The sequence below is a fragment of the Pelophylax lessonae genome, assembly GCF_965119305.1.
Source record: "Pelophylax lessonae genome assembly, chromosome: 2".
In the NCBI taxonomy this organism is placed as follows: Eukaryota; Metazoa; Chordata; class Amphibia; order Anura; family Ranidae; genus Pelophylax; species Pelophylax lessonae.
Genome location: NC_138769.1, coordinates 643,566,302 through 643,588,011, shown reverse-complemented (window position 1 = coordinate 643,588,011; position 21,710 = coordinate 643,566,302). Strand labels below are relative to the sequence as shown.

Here is a 21,710-nt window from a genome sequence, read left to right as displayed (position 1 = left end):
AAAGAAACACAAAACATGTTTCCTTTAGTTAGTTTCTTTAAAAGGGTTAGTTCACCTTTTAGAAAAAGATGAAAAAGTTTAACACCCTACACTCTCTCCCCCCCCCCCCCCCCCCATCCATCCCTGCTGTACTTTCCCCTGTGAGTGATGAGCTGTCAATGCCCACGCAGCTGGTGTAGTAGTCTGGGGTTTTACAATCCCCTCTCTTATTCACCTTCTTTCTGTACGGCTTCCAAGGATGGAGCAGAGCAATTCTGATTGGTCAGTGCGGGCTGGTGAGCACTCCATCCTGGAATCCCTACAGAAAGAAGGGTAGGATGAGCATGGAATTTCACACCCCTGGACTGCTACACTGACTGCGTGGGTACTGGCAGCTCAATATCCCCGGAGGGGGGTGCAGTGGGGAACGGAGAGAGTGGGGAGGGTATTAGTTCACATTTTCACTTTTTTTTTTCCATCTTTTCTTCCCTCCGACTTTCAAAGCAACTAGCTTTATTTAACTCTACTTACCTCATATTTTCTGCAGAGTCCTCGGGCATGGGAGCCACTGTCTGCACCGCTGGGAGATTTTTGCTGGTAGCACCATTTACAAAACTAGAGGATGAGGAGGAGGAGGAAGAGGCAGAGTCCACAGCACCTGTTCCAATGACAAAACCTCAGCAAGTGAGACACACACATTGACAAGGAGAGGTTTCATACCTTTAACATTTATATCATTGATCTATAAATCATGATGCAACTAAAGTTCCAAACCAAGCCTAGCATCTAACAGAGGTGAAAAAAACTCCATAAAAGGAAGCTGCCTAAAATAAAAATTTTACTTTGACATAGAAACCTTAAGACATATTTTAATTTAAAATGAACTTACTGACATAGAAATCTATAACCTGCTCTTCCTGGTGTTCCCTTTTTAAGATGCATGACCAAGAGCTTGTGCACATCACGTATCTTAACACCCGACAGGTATGTTGGTGACTACTAAGTAGTAAAGAAAGAATAAGGATGAAAGCCTTACAGGTTTACCCTAAAAACAAGACAACAATAGCAGCTTAGATTTTACCACAGAGGCCCCTTTCACACAGGGTGGACTGCAGCTGCAATCCGCTTGCTCAGCAGGTGATCTGTAAGCTGATCCCTACTGAGCAGGAGGATGACAGGTCTGTCCGCTCCATGCAGACACAGACCATTCAGCTCTGTGGGCAGTCAGATGTAAATGGACTGCTTGTTGGTTTACACCTGACTGCTATCTGATTTGATGGACGTAAGAGGAACGGCTCCCCATCACTTACATGTCCAGGGATCCAGCGATGTCCACACTCAGGCTGGTTCTTCGTTGGTCTTTGAGTCACAACTGCACTTTGTGAATGGACATGCAGCTTCATGGGATTTGGACAGTCCCAGGTGGTTGTTGGGGGGGGGGGGGTTTGAAGTGGAAGAGGGTACCTGGTAATACAAGGTACCCGCTCCCCTTCAAGAAAAAAAACCTCCAATAGTGGGCGAGGAGGAGGTAAAGAGGAAAATTTTCTAAAATTAATTATTAAAAGTAAGAAATGCTTTCTCCATTTGCTTTTAACCATGTTGTCCCTTGGTAAGGATGTTGGCTTTTATTTGACAAAAAGATCCATGCTAAGTATATCTGTCCATATTTTCAGCTGCCTGTGTGCTCATACCACAATCTAAAAACAGAAAGTCAGTTATGTTATGCAAAATCAGAAGTCAACTTGCAACTCTTTCAAATGATGATATTGGAAGCTGGAAAACTAACATAGCTAAAGTGTATCTAAAGCCAACATATTTCATTTCAATTTCATTTGAATACAGTAGAAAAAGTTTAAAACTGTCTATCAGGTTTCTCTGTTTTATCTGTACCCACTTGGGAGATCCAGTGGGACAACTGTCACCAAAATTAAAAATTTAAAGTAGAACTAAACTGTGAGCAGGTTGATCTTTTTTGCAGAAGAGACATGCTATGTCTCTTCTGCTAAACCAATACATCTGCCAGCTTACAGTTTTTTATTGAATGCACACTGAGCTGCGCATGCACAGCTCAGCGTGCATTCCCAGCACACTCTGGCTGTGCCAGAATGATGGACACCAGTGTACATATGCAAGATGACATCATTCCCCAAATGGCCAATCAAGAGGTAAAGAAAAAACAGCACCGGGAAGTAGCCACTTTGCTGGAATGAGGAAGCAAGTATTTCTGTTCTGTGAGTTTAGTTTAGGAATAGAAGGAAAATCTTTCGATGTCAACAACTTTTCCCATCTAAGAGAGAATTTAATGATTTCCTTCGCTGTCCCTTCAACTCTCCACTATGTCGCCAAGTCAGGAAGTGAAGAAAAATCTCCCTAATGGAAGACCGCAAAACAAAAAAAAAAACAAAATACTCGACAGGAGTTTTACCCATTTCCTATCTAATCCAAAACAAAAGGTTTTGGCTTTTAGATATATTTTATGCAAAATGCTCAAATTAACAAAAAAAAAAAAAAAGTACAAAAAAAGAATATTCTAAAGCAGCCTCTCTCTACGTGATTGTCCCAGAGGAACCCCCTGAAAAATCATTTTCACATTTCAGGGAACCCTTGCTAAAACAATTTTTTTGGAGATCAGCGAGAAGAATGTCCTTTACATGGGAGGATATTTGGAAGAATTCCCCCTTTACAATGGTGATCAGAGCGTCCCCCTTACAGACACTTTAAAAGTATAATGTCACTAGCTCTGCCACATTGCATTGGCCAAAAGTATGTAGGCACCATCTGACGGAAGGTCAATCAGCCACATCTCAGGGAATCCCCAGCAAACTCTGGAGCAACCCTTGTTTTCCACTGAACCCTGGTTGAGAATGGCTGTTCTAAAGTGTATCTAAAGCCAAATAGTTTTCCTTTCATTTCCGAGTATAGAAAATTTAAAATCTTCTGTCAGGTTTTTCATTGTCTGTGTCTCCACCTTCTCTATATGTCCTTGTGGCCATTGTCACCAAAAATTTAGGAATTGTCACCCGAACAGGAATTGAAGAGAAATCCTGCAACGACACCTGTTCCGATGGCAAGTGTCTAACATATTTTTCCTTTGCTGTCCCCCCAACTCCCTGTTTTGTCTCTAAGACAGAAAGTGAACCAAAATCACCCCAAAGGGGCACAAAAAAACCCACAAAAACTAAAAGTTTGGCTTTAGGTATACTTTACCTAAAGTGCTCAAATGTAAAAGAAAATCATTCTGATTAAGGATTTATTTTCTGTATCTATCTACCTGATGACACAATCTAGCTTTTCCACGGAGAAGTTATTCAAAATACAGTGGAGGCAGGAGAGCTCATGTGGGATGCAGTGAAAAAATGACAACTATTGTCTTCTACAGTTTGGTAAAATTGCTATTGAAAAAAGAAAAAAAAAATTGTATAATTGTTCTGAGCAGCCTTTTGTGGGTAAGAACTGAACTACTCAAACTTAGCAAGAGCTCTGTTCATATTCTAAGTTTCTGTGCTTTCTTTGGAAAGCTGGAGTTAGAATCTCATATACTTGATACATAGCGCATTCAGAGCAAAACTCAAACTGTAAAACCAGCAATTTAGCAGAGATCCAGGCTATCTATACTACAATCCTGAAGCTGAATAAATATTAGGTAACAAGCAGGAGGTTGCATTTCAAGACGTAATGTGGCAAACACAATAGCATGACTTTAACATGCGGTATATTCCTATTTCAATGCCCATTAAGTGGATTCATTTGGTACACATTGATGAGTGACCATTTTACTGTAAAAAGTGATAATACTCCACACAAATGACAACTATAAAAGTTCTTCTACTGGTCACAGAGGTTCTAGTACGGGACTGGTAAATGGTGGGAACATGGCTTAGGGGTGTACTTAAAAAAAAATAATAAAATTGGCACAGCTGCTTGTAAACTGCATGTAAATTTGTTCTGTGCGAACAGGGCAAAGTTGAATGTTCTCAGGATATAGTCTTTGCAGATCAGATGTCTGAATGGGGAAAACACTGTGAAAATGCATGCATCATACATACTAGGGGAAGTAGAACTGGGGGAATCCATAGCGGAGAAGGATCTAGGTGTTCTGGTAGATCCTAAGCTTAATAATAGCATGCAATGCCAAGCTGTGGTTTCCAAAGCAAGCCAAGTCCTTTCTTGTATTAACAGAGGCATGGACTCCAGAGAGAGAGATCATTTTGCCCCTCTACAAATCATTAGTAATACCTCATCTGGAATATGCAGTTCAGTTTTGGGCACCAGTTCTTAAAAAGGATATCGGGGAACTGGAGAAAGTGCAGAGAAGGGCAACCAAACGGATAAGAGGCATGGAGGAGCTCGGCTATGAGAAAAGATTAGAGGAACTAAATTTATTCTCTCTTGAGAAGAGGAGATTAAGGGGGGATAGGATCAACATGTATAAATACATAAGGGGTCCATATAGTGAACTTGGTGTTGAGTTATTCACTTTAAGGTGATAACAGAGGACAAGTGAGGAAAAGAGATTTTGTCTCCAAATACGGAAAGGTTTCTTCACAGTAAGAGCTGTGAATATGTGGAAAAGACTCCCTCCAGAGGTGGTTCTGGCCACTCATTAGATTGCTTTAAAAAGGCTTGGATTATTTCCTAGGTTAAATAATATAACTGGGTACTAATATTTATAGGTAAAGTTGATCCAGGGAATATTAGATTGCCTCTCGAGGGATCAGGAAGGATTTTTTTTTCCCCTGCTGTAGCAAATTGGATCATGCTTTGCTGGGGTTTTTTGCCTTCCTCTGGATCAACTGCACGGGTATAGGATTGTGTATATGGGATTGTATGGTTGGGTTTCCATTACTGTTTTTTGTTTTTATACTGTTTATATTTTTATTGGTTGAGCCAGATAGACTTGTGTCTTTTTTCAACCTGAATAACTATGTAACTGCATTATGGCCACTAGAGCTGAAGAGCATACTTATTTCTTATAATAGGCGGCATCATCTAGCTGAGGTACTGTGGCATTTTTCCCATTCACACATTTAATCTGCAGAGCTATTCAGAGCAAATTTACGGGCAGGTTTGATGGAAAACCGCTATGCATTTTCTTTTATAAAAGACACCCCTAAGTATTCACTTGGATATAAGTTCAAAGTAACTCCACCTTTGTTGGGAAAAAAATAATTCCCCTCTGGGTGATCTCTGTACATTACAAGGATTTTAACAAACTTTGTTGCATATTCCTACCTTTTGTTATCCTGAAGAAATCCCTGTGTGCTTGTGTGTCCATGTGGAAAGTAAATCTAATGGGAGTGGTTTCATAATTATCAATCAACTACTGCACTTGCAGGGCTCTAATGAGGAAAACCTGCATGGTCTGCATCCCTTTAGACGTAATTTCCTATTGGGAGTATTGCATCAAAAATGATATTTTTGATGCAGGGGATGCCGGAAATCTGACTTGTGTCTTAGTGTAGACTTCTGGGAAAAACAGTGAGCCAATCACACAAGTAAGAAATTATGCTTCTGGTGGGCGTTCTATACACATTCTGTGTACAGAAAACCACCAGGTAGCCATATTTCATTTTATTGAAAATCACTGCGCTGAAGATTGAAAAGGAAAGGTACATTTTAATAACATTCAATTACAATAGGTCATATAATTTGGCCCATCCTTCGAAGGCGTCTTGGTAATGATGGAATGCATCAGGGAATGGCCTACCAGTGATGACATCACACACGCTGGATCGCTTAACAGTGGTAGTGTTTGAAGCCAACAGCCTGCTGCTCTTTTGTTATACAAAACAAATGCCTTTAAGGTTTTGTATGAAGGTAATTGTAGCCATCTTTTAAAATAAATCCTTTTATATCATGATGGGCTTCACTATAGGCGTTTTCCTTTTTTTTATCACTGTGAGTCTCCCCTATACGATCTGTGATCCAAATGATGGTTACCTTCCTGGATAAACATGCCACTGCCTGTTTGACCATTATAATTTATGGTCCTGGGCATCTGGTAAGAAGTCCGAATGTATGAGGGTGCTGCTGGTGCCTCTGCATGGATCAGTCCTTTATTGGATTGTTTTGCACTTATGGACTGTTTTTTGATTGTTGGTGTTGCATTAGTAAGATTGAGTTCTATTTTGCAAATAGACACTTTCACTTTTTATGTACAACTGAAAGTTTTATATTGTTGCACTATTTGGAGCGCTGCTTTTTTTTCCTTTTTCAATATGACTTGATGACTTGTGTCGAAATTGTATATGCTTTAAATTTTTATTATTTTTTTTCCAATTTTTTCCCCATTAAAGTGGAGTTACCCTTTAAGGATCTGTATACAGTTGGGTCTGAGAATTTTTCTATAATAAGAAGGTGCAGCCACCTTTAAGACGTTGACCTCTCAATTTGGCACACTGTTTCATCTAAGTTTGACATGCCTAGAGTAACATTTCAAGTCACAGTACACAGAAAAGTTTCATATACAAAAAGACAGTAATTACAGTAGAATCATACAAGGCACCACAGAAAAGCATTGGAGATCTGATGTAAGGAGTGTGTGAATCACAGGGTAGCACAGAAAACAGCAGGACAATGTATGATATCACAGCAGAATAGTATGGCAAAACGAATGAGAACACATAGGCCTTTAGTTAAAGCTGAACTCTAGAAAAAGCAAATATTGTCTAAACAGAGGAAGTATGTGTCATTTTACTTGTTTTGTGTGTTCTACTAGATCTGTGCAGTAATCCAGTGTGAAACTTTACCACTGTATAGGCGCTTCCTGTAATAAAGACCCATCACTGCTCCTCTTTCTCCCAAAGGCAGAGTGACAGTGCGGGATAGAGCAGACATTGAGACCACCGCCCCCTAGTCCCACAGGAGGGAGTGTCGCCCTGTTCTTTCAGGCCACACATGTGCAGTTGGGTAGATTTACTAAAACTGGAGAATGCAAAATCTGGTGCAGCTGTGCATGGTAGCCAATCAGCTTTTGACTTTAGCTTGTTCAATTAAGCTTTGAAAATAAAACCTGAAAGCAGACTGGTTTCTGTGCAGAGCTGCACCAGATTTCGAAGGCTCCAGTTTTAGTACATCAACCCCACTGTGTACTCTCTCCCATCGCTTACGATGAGGTCATTGACTGTGACAGTAGAAAGTACACACCTCAAGTGCCACTAGAGAGTGCTGGTCCCAATGCCTGTTCTATCCCTACAATAAATATTAAGAAGATATCTTTGACATATTTTTAATGTGGTTTTGACCTACATTTATTTAAAAAAAGGAGTCCTGGTTGGAAGTAAGGTTTAAGCATACTATGCTGTTATACTCATATGGGACAGCCTAGTGTGCCTTTTTGGCACAGGGGAACTTGCATTTTAAGGTCTTATGGCATTTGCAATACCTGTGATCCTTGTTTCTATGTTACTGCTCAGACTAGACCATGCTGTTTAAAGCGGTAGTATACCGCTTTTTGCGACTTTTAACAACAGGTAAGCCTATAATAAGGCTTACCTGTAGGTACAATTAATATCTCCTAAACCGGCACGGTTTAGGAGATATTTTCACTGCATGCAGCCGCTCACACGAGCGGCGCATGCACTCTGAAGGTCCGGCGGACCTTCAGCGTTCCTTGCCGGGAACTTGGCGGAAAATTACTCCTGCGCGCATGCACGGGAGTGACGTCATCGCGGCTCCGGCCAATCACAGCGCCGGAGCCGCCGAACCCGGAAGAGACGCCGAGGGATCATGTCAGCTCCCACAGCAGTATCTGGGGGTCCGTGTCGGGGCTTCGTTCTAAGGTAAGTATTTCATAATGAGCTAGTATGCGAAGCATACTAGCTCATTATGCCTTTGTCTTGCAGGGTTTTTTTTTTAAGTATACAACCGCTTTAAAGCAAGTGGCAAAAATGCTATAAAATTTTAGGCATTACCTAAAAATTTAATATTTTTTTTTGCACTTCAGCAATAAACCCAGGTGTGGGCTGCGTTGGCTTGTATGCCAAGGCTGATTTCCAGCAGAACTTACATCTGAGGTCATTATTTCTTAAAATATTTAATTCCAAACAAGTATTGCACTTCTTCACAAACAGTTCCAGTGAAACTGTTTTTTTTTTTTTTTTTTAAAACAAAAAGTCCTCATCTTTCTGCTAACTACTTGTCTAAGATTGTATTGTATTCCTGCCAACGTAGACAAACATGGAAGCTGTACAACAAAGTCTTAGCGTACATGAGACGTACATTGCTGGAAACACTTTCTGGATGGAAGATGAAATGAAGGGAACAAATACCTGTAGTATTGATCATACTTTTGGGAGTTGCTCCAGTAGCAGCAAATATATTTGGCGTTGTGCTGGGGGTTAAGCTACCACCACTGGCAGCGCCAACTGTGTTCACAGCTAAACTGCCAGGCGGAGGTTTCTTCACAGGTACCACGACACTTCTGTAGCAAACACATAGGAGGAAAGAAATAGGAATGAACAATGTATAAATCCTTTTACATATTATTCTGGTTTTATTGGTAAACAGTTCTAACAAAAAGAATATAATAAGCAGGTAACTCATTTCCTGTGACTCTCCTGTGTGGCCACATGGGAATATTCCCATCAAGACAGGAAGGTAGCAATGATAAGAGATTATACTGCAACCTACTGGTAAACCTTGGTACTGCACTGCAATAATAAACCGCAATGACTCTTTTTGACGTGTAATTCAGCAACTGGACTTCAAGTGAAAATGTGATCCATGTATGTCTGGCAAAGCAACAGATTTACCTAGATGCAAACATAGACAGACACAAATACTTGGCTTTCATTCGCTCCCCAGCCACTCCCAGCCAGGAGCAAAAGGAAATTCCTGTGTAGGTTATCAGAGCTCATAGCTATGGGCTCAGTGCCTGATAGCCCTGCTTACAGCACTGGTACATGAATGGGAAGATCGGATTATGTGAGGAAGAGGCAAGTATATGCTGGGGGTATATGGAGGATTAAAACTAATCTGTTGCCCCTCTCTACTTGAGCATAGTATAGTTTACCTATAATGAAAGCTTGCCATGAACAAATATGGTCGCTGTTATTTTTTTTAGGCACTAGTTACCCACCAACCTCAAACACCAAAGCTAGAAAGAGCATGCAAGAAAAACAGTCAGCGCTCCTGATATTGACACTTCTCTCAGGTCAATGGCGTCAATTATTTAGGTTAGAAAATCAGCATGAAAGCTAGGTAACCAGCATTTTCAAAAAATAGCAAAGGCAGTGTCCCCCCCCCCCCCCCCCTCCCTATTTCAGGTAACATTTCTCTTAAAACTGCCACAAATTGGAATTAGTCGTAGAATGAAAATAAAGAATGGCTCATTAATGTCTTTTTTTTTATAACCCTGCAGAACAGAAAAGGTGTGCTTGGACTTATAGTACCTTAGACTATGCATTCACATGATTCACAAAGAAAATATGATACAATTAGAAAAAAGTGAAAGCAACAATAATTGGTTCTATTCTGTCAACATTTTTTTAAATCTTTTACAGAGCTTTAATTTTTAAGCCTAAGTGCAGTCAAAAAAAAACCTAAAACCAGCACAAGAGACATAACTTACAGTTAAGTAGGATGTGTCCCTTGTGCTGATGCCTCTTTTGTTAGGGGAAATTCTCCTCCTTGGATGACGCCCTAACCTTGCGATACATGGATGGAGAACAGTAGGATGGATCATTTTTTCGATGGATCATTTTTCATTCATAGAACTTGCAGTACCGGATTCTATGAATGGAAAATCTGGGAAGAAAGGACAAGTATAGTCAGGCATTCTTGAGAGCCTGTCACAGCTTCCACAGTTTAATAACCCCCATTGCACCAGACGTTTACAGTGCCAGGGGTGGGGGCATCAATGGAGGAGGATTTCTTTTAACAGAAGAGGCATAAGCACAAGGGGCATGTCCTACTGACTAAGTTATGTCCCTTGTGCTGATTTTGTGTTTTTTATTTTAACTGCACTTAGACGTTAAATGACATAAGGCATACTTTAGACAAAAAGATTAGGTTATCGATAGGAAAATTAGAATCATAAAATATCTACACTACTGTACACACACACAAAAAAAAAAATCTTTATTGAAAATCTAATTATCATTCTGCCCACAAGACCACCATATGATTAAAAAAATTTAGGAAAATGTCTAAATCACCAGACACATTGTGCAGTACCCCGACATCCCTTAATATTATGGAATAAACTGCATCAACAGGTAATAGTTTTAAAGCGTAACTCCACTTTTGTTGAGAAAAAAACATCCCCCTCTGGGTGATCTCTGTACAAGGATTTTATCCTCTGTGCAAGGATTTTATCAAACTTTGTTGCAGATTCCTAGTTTTTTTTTTTTTAAGAAATCACTGTTTGTTCCTCTGTGCCGAGTGTCTCTAATGGGAGTGGTTTCATAATTATCAATTAGCTGTGGCAGCTGCAGGGCTCTAATGAGGAATGCTGCTAGGCCAACATCCCTTTAGACATGTTCCTTTTGGGAGTATCTCACCAAAAATGACATTTTTGTTGCAGGGGATGCCAGAAATCTGACTTATCTTAGTGCAGACTTCTGGGAAAATTGGAGAGCCAATCGCACAAGCAGGAAATTATGTTTCTGGGGTGTGGTCAGTATACATTCTGTGTACAGAACACCTCCAGGTAGCCATATTGCATTTTCAGAAAACTACAACTGTTGCAGATTGAAAAGTAAAGGTAATTTTTAATAACATTTAATTACAATATGATTTGTGTCGCAATTGTATACTCTATATTGATTTTTCTTTATTTGCTATTTTTTTCCCCACGAAAGTAAAGTTACCCTTTAAGCCTGGTCTCAGCTGTATCAAGTAATCCATCTGGGGACCGGCATGACAAAGACGATAAAGCAAATAATAGGCAAATGCCAATATGAGATGATCTATCGGACAAGGGAGTCTAAAAATATGCACAGTTCTGAATAGATATATTTTACGAGGTGCCATTATTATACGGTAGTCTCAATGCTATTAGAATAGAGCCTCACTATATGACACTCTATTGGAGTAATTGCACACCTTTTGAACTGTGACATGTCAAATAATTACATTCATTATATGACTATATTTCCACATTACACGGCCAGCATTTACATAGGGTATAGTGATCCTCAGAACCTGTATTGTGACTGCACTTTGATCACCTCTATGGTGACTTGGCTTTATATTGCAACCATATCACTGAGACTGTATCACTGCCCTCTTGAGTGGTGAGTATACTCACTAGGAGGATTGGACAGAACAATTTTGAGGATACAAGAACTTTGATATGTGTTTGCATTTATTCCCAAGTGACAAGATCTATATTACTAAGCCATTAACATCTGTTGGATGCTTGCTTCATGCCCATTTAAAACCCTGTTGCAGTTTTTAACTTTAAGGCTGCAATCACACGTGAATTTTTTTTTTTCTTTTCTTTTGAACGATTGTATGGGCATCATTGTGGGCGTCTGAGGCTTTGAGTATTTTTTTTTTTTATCTAAAAGCTAGTTACTAGATGAAAAAAAATGAAGGAATATGTGCGGCTTTCTGCATTTTTAAGATGATCCTATTGAAATCTATTGGTGCCAAAAAAACTGACAGCTTGTAGCTCAAAAGAAGCTCATGTACTCTTTGTAGCTACAAACGATACTTCAGTCAAGTGTTTACATGCACAATTGAAATGCCTGGGATTTTGGAGTTTGGAGGTTCAAAAGGCTGAGGTGGTATGATTGGGCCTTAAAGGGAATTCTACATATATGTTGTTTTCTAAGGTTCTTCATGCTAATAAATTGAAGACCTTGCAAATTAAGTGCATAGCTTTGCCTTACAACACAAGAATATAATTTCTACATGGAAGTATTTTCATTTGTTCTTCTACTATTTATTGTGATATCAAAAAGGTCGTTTTTTTTTTTTTTTTTTTAATAACAAAAGTGGTTTTAAACAGAGCAGCCCTGATTCTCCTCTTTTTGTGTCTCCCACCGGTGGTACTGGCCCCTCCCACCTGCCTCCATAGCAAGCAGCTTGCTATGCAGGTACCTGAGCAGGCTTGCTCCCAAGCCGTTGCTCTGTGTCCATTCACACACGAAGCCTGGCTCAGCTCCGCCCCTGCTCTCTCCTCATTAGATCTCTGGCTGTTATTGACAGTAGCGAGAGCCGATGGTTACCGCTGCTGTCTCAGTCAATGAGGATAGAAAGACCCGGGAGAGCCAAGGCTCCCATGCACAGAGCTGGGGGGGGGGGGAGAATAGGCTCAGGTAAGTATTGGGGTGACTGCTGCACACAGAAAGTTGTTTACCTTCATGCAATCTATGCACAAAGGTAAAAAAATCTTGAACCTTTACAACTACTCTAAATATCTGTGAGACCATATATTTGAATCTTGTTTAGACGATAGCGCCAGTACCTTGTCAAATAAATCTGTTCATATTTTTGTCTCTCTTGCTCAGAAGAACTTGTCAAAGTGACATTTCCTCATAATTTGTTTTATTATCTCTGTCATGACAGTCCCAAAAAGGATACCAGTATTGGTATACATACAGTTTATCCAAGTGTTTTGGGGATGTTGGGGGTAGCGACCAACTGGTGTTTATTTTAGATATTTTCCTAAATGTTTTTAATCATATGGTGGTCTTGTCGCCAGAAAAAATATATTTTACAATAAAGATTTTTGTATAGTTTAATTGATTTTTATTGCATAATACTCTAAGCTATTAGTCTAAAGCAGTGGTCTCCAAACTGCGGCCCTTTAGGCACTATTCCTATTACTGGCATTAACAATGGGACATAATTCCTCCCACAGATGCCAACAATGGGGCAGTATTCCTCTCACTGACATCAATGATGGGGCACATTTCTTTCACTGACAGGAATGATGAGGCACTATTCCTCCCACCAGCGCCAATGACAGGGCATTATTCTGCCCAATGACACCAACAATGGGGCAATATTCCTCCCACTAACACCAAGGATAGAGCACTACTCCTTCCACTGCCACCAACAATGGGACACCATTTCTCGAATACCAAATAATGGGTAGTGTTCACTCCCATTGTCCACATTCTGGCCCCTCTAGTCTAAAGTATCCCTTTTAGATTTTTAGTAAGTCAGCATTCCAGGTGGTTTTTGCTTTGCTGGGATATGAAAATTCACATAGAATGATGTATTTTCCTAGTGGGCTTTCTGGACATCCCATTTACCACGCCCTTTCATTTACATTTATTCAGTGTTTTATGCAGTGGATAGCAATCCACTGTTTGTGGATAAGATGTTTAGAGTATAGCTAGTAAAAATCATTCTTCTGGCAGAAAGCAGTATGTAGGCTGCCATTGTTAACCTGCAAATACTAGTTGCCTTGCCTGGCTTGGACTTTAGTCTTGAGTCACTGACAAGTATTCAGCAAGTTAAAGGGGAAGAAAGGTTAACCACTTTAATACAGGGCACTTCCCTCCCTTCCTGCCCAGACCAATTTTCCTCTTTTAGCGCTGTTGCATTTTGAATGACAATTGCGCGGTCATGCAACACTGTACCTACACCAAATTTATGTCATTTTCCCCCTACAAATAGAGATTTCTTTTGGTGGTATTTTATCACCTGTGCGATTTTTACTTTTTGCTAAACAAATAAAAAAAGACCGAAAAGTTTGAAAAAAAAAAACGTTTTTTTGTTTATGTTATACAATTTTGTAAATAAATAAGTTTTTTCCTGCCCTGATGAGCACTGATGAGACTGCACTGACAGGTACTGATGAGGAGGCACTGATGGGGTGGCACTGATAGGCGGCACTGATAGGTAGCACAGATATGCAGCATTGGTGGGCACTGATAGGCGGCACTGCTGGGCACTGATAGGCGGCATTGATGGACACTGATAGGTGGCACTGACGGGCACTGATAGGTGGCACTGACGGGCACTAATGGGCACTGATAGGCGGCACTGGTGGGCACTGACGGGCGGCACTGATAGGCGGCACTGGTGGGCAATAATGGGCACTGGTGGGCGACACTAAAGGATGGCAATGATGGGCAGCACTGATAGGGAGGGCAATGGGGGGCTCCCTGAGCCCTGATTGCCATCCCTGGTGGCCATAGTGGGCATCCCTGGGGTCACAGTGGGCATCCCTGGGGTCATAGTGGGCATCCCTGGTGGATCTAGTGGCATCCCCCCCCGAGGGTCTGCACTGGTAATCAATGATCTGACAGGGGAGCCTTCGATCGGCGCTCCTTTACTCGTGCCTGTCAGGCACGAACTAAGGAAAGCCGATCAACGGCTGTTCCTGTTTACGATGTGACCAGCCATGATTGGACACGGCTGATCACATGGTAAAGAGCTACGTCAGTAGTCTCTTTACCGAGATCGGAGATGCAGGGTGTCTGACACCTCGCATCACTGATCGCCGCTCTGCGCGCCCCTGGGGGGTGCCCAGAGCTGTGTTATCCTGCCGCCGTCATATGACGTCCGGTCAGGATAACACAACCACATTCCCGCCATCATTCTGTTATAGGGCGGGCGGGAAGTGGTTAAAAGTCTGTTACACACGGGCCAAATATCGGCTGGTTCAACAGAAACTGGCTGACATAATGGGACGATTCTGTTGAAAAGACATGCTGGAAAACCAGCATCCGATCAGCGCTGAAAGCCAATGGCTGCGAGCGCTGACAAGTGTGTTCCGGGGGGGGGGGGGCAGTCCCTCAGTCAGACCCCAATAGTTTAGCGGGGAGATCGCTGTACTAATATTGGAAAGTCATCGAATCAAGCGAATCCATGTTCGGCCCCCTGGATTGAACAAACAAAAACTGAAAGTGCACAGCAGGCATAAGTCTATCTATTCTTAAAAAGGTTTCCTCCCCCTCCTCCTCCTGTGTTTACTTACCCGTTTTTAATCTGCTCCAGTCACATGAGCCTGGAGCTCTGAAAGCGCTTGACAATGGCTGGGAATTCCAGGAGTCATGACATCACCCAAAAGCTCCCATGGCCCAGCTGTTGTTGGAGCTCCCTCCTCTCCCCTTCAGCAGCCACTCACTGACATACTGGAGCTGTGGGATCATGTGACTGGAGTAGGTTAAAAATAGTTCAGTACACATTTTTTTATAAAGGTTAGGCAGGGTAGGTAGGTGGATGGTACATTTTTAAGAACAGTTAGACTTAGCCTTTTACACGGGTGCCTTCTATTCTGATCAGCAGATCTGTGAGCGGATCACCTGCTGATCGGAGCAGAGCAGAGTGAGGCAGAGCGGGGCAGTTGACAGGTCCATGAACACACAGTCTATGCAGAGCAGGCACGGACAGACCCCGCTCCGCTCTATGGGAAGCCAGGAGTAAACAGACGCTGCTGTCTGTTTACACTCAACTGTCTTTAAATGGCTCCATCCAAATGGAAGAGGATGCAGTCCTCTGTTTTTTTTGTTTTTTTTAGCAGGCCAGATAAGACCCAGAGGTAAATGGATATAAATGGACAAGTCTGGTTTTTTTTTTTTTCATCAACCATTCTACAGGAATACAAGGACCTTCCAATCAGGTCCACCTGAAAAACAGAGAGGCAGACCTGATCAGATCACTGGTGGCAAAGCTTTTGTTCTGCCTTTATGATTTAAAGTAATGCATTCACAAAATTAGACAGGCAAGCAACTAACATTTTCAGAAACCGATCAGCAATGGCAGTTCCCAAATTTCTATTAATACAGGTTTGCTTTAGGTCCACCAAGAAACAGTAGAAACAGTAGAAACAGTAGTAGAATGGGTAGTAGAAACATAGAAACAGTAGTAGAATGGGGTTTCAACTGCGAATAACAGTCCTCCAGGACAAGAAAATTAGAACTTCCACTTCAGGGCCTGCTTGGACTTGTAGTTCCTCAACATTTTCCAATTACATTTAATTAGAAAAACGGCACCAGTGAAAATTTTAGAAACTGTTTTAAAGATCTGTATGATATTTAGCAAAACCCCCTGCACTACCAGCAATTTTTACAAAATGATACAAAACACACATATGAGATAAAAGAAGTGATAATAGCACATATTACAGCCTGTGAGATTATTCATTTATACTTCAAAGTCTCAAAGCTATAAGAGACATTTCATTCAGAAATGTCATTGTAGACTAACAAGTCGCCTGACAGGCCCTGGTATGACAGAACTTGGATCTTGTGCTTTATTATGTAATTATAGGTACTCCTGAACAGATGAGACAGCAGGAAGGGTGTATTAGAAATTAATTGAAAACTGCAGTCATCCAATAGCACTTTGTGAGGAAAGGGTGCCTTGAAAGCAGCTCAGGCCTCGGACTTTGAAGGATAATTTTTGATGTTGTCACTCTCAATCGACTGAATGGCTGACAGACAATCAAACCCGTCTGGCGAGCTGGCAGCTCATTTTGCTGGCAGGTGGCAAACAATTAGACACACCAATTTGTGCCTCCTGATGACATTAAAGCATGAAACTAAGTTGTATGCAGGGGCCTGGCGATTTGTGTGAAAGCATTTCAAAAATAATACGCTTTGCCGTGGCAACTCATTTCAGACTGCCACCTCCCATTATGGCTTTGAGCGGTGAAGACGACAGGCTTCAGTTACGTGTGGAGCAAGGCCGCTTCTGTTCAATCCCTCATCGGTGCCCCCTGAGACCTCAATCCCCCTCCTTTCATCAATATCACCTCATCATTTACATTCGGGAGTACCTGGAGCTGCTGCATACATTACAAACACTGAAGTGCTTTTTGTTGAAACCTATTAGCCGCCTCTGTAACCCTGTTTTGCTGCTTTGCAGACAAGCTTTGATTGTGAACAATAATGAGCCTAACAAGAGATTGATGCTTTGTTTACAGTCTTCGCTCGGCATTCCCCACTATTCATAGATGTACTTTGCTACACACGGACTGATAAATGATGAAATGGTTCACTTTATAATGCTCCACTTCTATACAAGATGGAAATACATAAGCAGAAAAAAGTTATACTGTGCCAACCATTGACAGAAGGAAAAATACAGCGGAAGCATTACTTTTATTTGCGAAGCACATTAAAACCACCAGCTTTGAGGATAGCTCATGTCTTTTTGTGCATGGTGGACTATATACTCATACAGTATGTTCATATATGTAATGTAAATGGTTCCTGTTCTGTTTTGCAAGGTGAAACTCCCAAGGAACAATTCTGTTTGATTGCAAATTTCCTTGAGCAGCAAAATAAATTTTACTGATTGGTAAGCATATGTCTAAATTATACTATTTACAGTATCTTCAAAGAGTTAGTCTGGTAAACCCAGACAATCCCAGCATCATAACAGGATACTGTTATTCAGGAAAATATAAAGTATTTATTTTGTGATATATATGAAAAATTTAGGAAAGTATTTATTAGTTTTATTAACCACTTAACTGAAGATTTTACCCCCTTCTTGACCAGGCCATTATGTGGTATTCGGCACTGCGCTACTTTAACTGGTGATTGCGTGGCCATGCAAAGCTGTACCCAGACAAAATATATATTGTTTTTTTTTTCCACACAAATAGAGCATTCTTTTGGGGGTATTTGATCAACACTGGGTTTTTCATTTTTTTAAATATAAATAAAAAAATAAGACTGAAATTTTTGAAAAACAAAAAAGGAAATATTGGGTTACTTTCTGCTATAAAACATATTAAAAAAAAAAAAATGAATTTCTTCAAAATGTTTTAGCTAAAATGTATTCTGCTACGATTTTGATAAAAAAATAAAATCCCAATTAGTGTATATTTATGGTGTGCGTGAAAGTTATAGCGCCTACAAACTATAAAATTTACTGTATACTCAAATTATAAATTTTTCTTTATTCTACTAATGGCGGCGATCATTGGGACTGTGATAGTGCGACGGCAATCTGACACGGAGGCTGGGGGAACTGACTGCCACTGACATCACCAGTGACAATAATACAGTGATAATTCTATATACCGTCTCTGCACTAATGACACTGTCTAGGAAGGGCTAGGAAGGTGTTAAATATGTGCCTATGTGTAATGTGTGTACAGTGGGCTGCTTTTACTAAGAGATCTCTCACTTTCTCATTTTGGCCTTGCCAGGATGAGAAACTGACTGATCACTCCCTTTGAACAGAGCTCTGTGTTGTTTATCAACACAAGAGCTCTGAGCTGTGATTGCACACTGCCGATCAGCAGGTCCCAGTCGTGAATCCTTAGCTGGGACTTGCTGACAGGCTCCTGCTGTGTACAATCACAGTGGTTGCCAGATGGAGGGCACGTATGTGCGTGCCCGAAACCTCCGAAGTAGGCAGCGACATACGGGTATGTTACTTTGCCTACAGCAGCTGCCCAGCTGCAGTACATTGCGGGCGGTCACTAAGTGGGTAAAGCTGTGTTTGCTGTAAAAAGTTCACTTATCTCCTGTTCTGGAGATACAATAGGATATTAGAAATAATCTTCTAAAGTGAGGGGAATTGAACCTTTACATATATCCAGTGAAGTGACTGGCCTCAGATGATACACAGAGATGAGACAAACCCTCTTACAGAAGTTGTACCTGTATTATCTACAGTTTTCTCTCCTCTACATCTGTTCAAAGTGCAAAATATAAACAGTCTGTCTAAGCTTTCAAAAAAAAGGGGGCAGAGAGCCACATGCTGCAGAGCTCAGTGAGAGCTAAAGGAAGGAAGGGGCACCTCCTTCGCACAGCGCACAGGGAACAGAGTTGAGGCTGTCAATCACCAATCAGAGGTTGTGTGCTTGGGGATCCCTCCCCATCACCTTTTTTCTCTTGTCGGCATGAAAACTTGTCAGAAGTAACATGCAGATAGCAGAGGAACAAGGCAGCAGACAGAAATGACACTTAGTGCTCCGGATTGAGACAAGCACACACTATAGAGGGATTTTCTATGTTCATACTTCATATCTGAGGTTTACAACCACTTTAGGCTGGTCATACACAGTAAGATTTTGCTCGTTCAGAGTGAGCTGGGGTTATAGAAGTACACCCAGAGGCCATGCCCAGCAAGGCTTTTGCCAGTGACCAATTATCTGAAGGTGGCAGCCTATATTAGGGTCTATGGAAATCCAGCATGTGTCCTTTTTTATTCTGACAGGCAGCACCCTAAAGGGACTTGTACCTAATTGGATGCAGCCGTTGTGAGTCAACAATTTTCTGCTCAGCTCCTTTGAATTTCAGATTGAAGGATATTGAACTGGAAGGTGTCAAGGGTGTCAGCCACAGCTCAAATTCCAGAGGATTAATTATGAACTGACCAAAATTCACTCCATGTATGGCAAGACTTATGCCTGGTACACACAATGCGATTATCGGACAAACAATCGTTGTTTTTTTTGCATGCTAGTCTCATATTGAAAATGAAGAGTTTACTGAAGTTACGAAAATTTTCGTATGACAGAATAAAAATTTGGAAGTGATGTAATCTATTTGTATTGTATTTTTGAACACCACCTGTACTGATTAAACAAAAATCCTACTATCTGGTATTGTACAAAAAAGATTTTCGTGCTTAATTTCGCATGAATTGTTGTGATCGGTTCTCGAAAGCTGTATACTGAGATTTTCGTATGATTGATTCGAAAACTGTATTTTTCGTATGATTTTCTGATCATGTGTGATTGGGCCATTAGTCTTTTGGACACTTCAGCTGGGACACGCGTCCCATTGGAAGATATTTTCTTGCCTTTGACCCCCCAAATTTAAATAATCCTGCGAACAAACAAGTTTAGGCTCTATTTAAAAAACTGCAGCAAGCACAGCACTACCTCATAAGTGTGGGGTTAAATAAATAAATCAATAATGCCGCGCAATTAAAGTGCTTCCAGTACATGAATAAATGAATGCATAAATAATTAAATAAATATCTTGTGCTAATCATATGATAGTAAGGGGAGGACTGGGCCAGGGGGCAGGGGGGGCAATTGTCCCCTGGGCAGCTCTGATGCCCCGTAAAAAGGCTGCACCGCTTCTGCCACAGACATGCCTAAAGGATTCCTTCGGAAGAGAAGTAAAAAGTCCCTGCCACTGACCACCTGAGTTCGGGTTGAAGACAGGGACAGAGCGCAGCCCCCCCTCCCTTTCCCCTGGCATGGATGGTATAAACTGTGTCTGAGCAGAGGCCAGTTCCATGCCCCACTGGAGACTCTTTTCCCCTGGCCAGCCCTGAACGAGCTGTCCCAGCTTTCCCCAACCGCCCCTGCTGGCCAGGTTGGGAACCCGGATTCAGCCAGTAAGTAGAGAGTATCTGGAGCAGGGCTTTAGCCTGGAATGGGGTCAGGAGGAGGACAGGAAGAGGGAGAGTGGGAGGGGGGCTGAGTTGCTGCACCATGGTCCTTTGGTTTGTACTTGCCCCCTGGGCAGAAAGTTGCCAGTCTGCCCCTGATGATAGTTATATAAAATATGTATATCAAAGTGCTAAAATTATAAAAGTTTCAAAAAACATGCAAAACAGTGACCAAAATAGTGCATTATATATGCATAAAGTGCCAAAGATCATATAATAAGTCCAGATATTTCATACAATTAAGTAAACAATATACACTCATAAAAAGTTACAATAGTTACAATCCGTCTTTGGTAGGGACGGATTGCACCTAAATGGGGTGGGTGCAGCCGTACTGGGTGAGAGGATGGCCAAAAAGTTAGAGGGGCTTTTAAACTAGGGAATGGGGGGGAGGGTACAGATGTAGAATTAGCCAGTGGAAAGCAAGTTTCAGAGGGCAGAAATGGGGGCATTAGCGGTAGGGTGTTCGGAGCCCCTATACCCAGGGTGGGTACGGGGAAAAATCAAGAGAGCAGCCTAAAAACATCAAAATTACGAGGCTTATATACCAATGCCAGAAGCCTGGCCAACAAGATGGGAGAGCTGGAGCTGCTGATGTTTGAGGAGGACTTAGATTTTGTGGGGATAACTGAGACTTGGTTTGACAGCTCATGACTGGATGGCGACCATTCAGGGGTATTCCCTTTATCGCAGAGATAGAGAGGGTAAAAAAGGGGGAGGGGTATGTTTGTATATTAAGAACAGTATACAGGTAAATATGAGGGATGATATTAATAATGGAGCTATGGACGAGGCAGAATCCCTATGGGTAGAGCTTCAAAGGAAAGGCACGGTGGGGAAGGTAATATTGGGCGTATGCTATAGGCCCCCAAACCAGAGGGAGGAGGGTGAGGTGGACCTCATGTTACAGATAGGATTGGCAGCAAGGATGGGAAATGTCATTATAATGGGGGACTTTAATTATCCTGATATAGACTGGGCAGAAGGAACCGCGCATTCAGCCAAGGCTCGGCAGTTCCTAAATGTTTTGCAGGACAATTTCATGGGTCAGATGGTGAATGCACCGACAAGAAACAATGCGGTACTTGACCTACTGATTACCAACAATACAGACCTGCTCACGGATATAGAAATACGGGACAACTTAGGGAACAGTGACCATAGGTCAATTGGTTTCAGTATTAATTACAGTAATAGGAAACACAAGGGTAATATAAGGACACTGAATTTCAAAAGAGCCAATTTCCCTAAACTGCGCTCACTGCTAGAAAATATCAAATGGGATAGAACCCTGGGAACAAAGAACACGGAGGAAAAATGGGAGTGCTTCAAGAGCATACTTAACAAGGGGGTGGGCCAGTGCATTCCACTGGGAAATAAATTTAAAAGAGCAAAACTAAACCCTGGGTGGCTAAACTCCAACATAAAAATGTATATTAGAGCTAAAGAAAAGGCCTTCA

At 41.5% G+C, this 21,710-nt stretch overlaps 1 protein-coding gene across 5 annotated transcripts in view; it reads right to left on the bottom strand.

Moving 5' to 3' along the window:
• The window catches only part of NBEA (neurobeachin), a 1,052,497-nt gene that overhangs the window by 497,713 nt on the left and 533,074 nt on the right, over positions 1 to 21,710 (bottom strand). For 4 of the 5 annotated variants that reach the window (XM_082246612.1, XM_082246614.1, XM_082246611.1 and 1 more), the window contains 2 exons: positions 8,250 to 8,401; positions 511 to 637 (listed from right to left, as the gene is read on the bottom strand). In XM_082246612.1, the coding sequence (XP_082102738.1) occupies positions 511 to 637; positions 8,250 to 8,401 (279 nt within the window). The remainder of the gene's footprint in view (positions 1 to 510; positions 638 to 8,249; positions 8,402 to 21,710) is intronic. The other variant, XM_082246613.1, reaches the window with a different exon arrangement.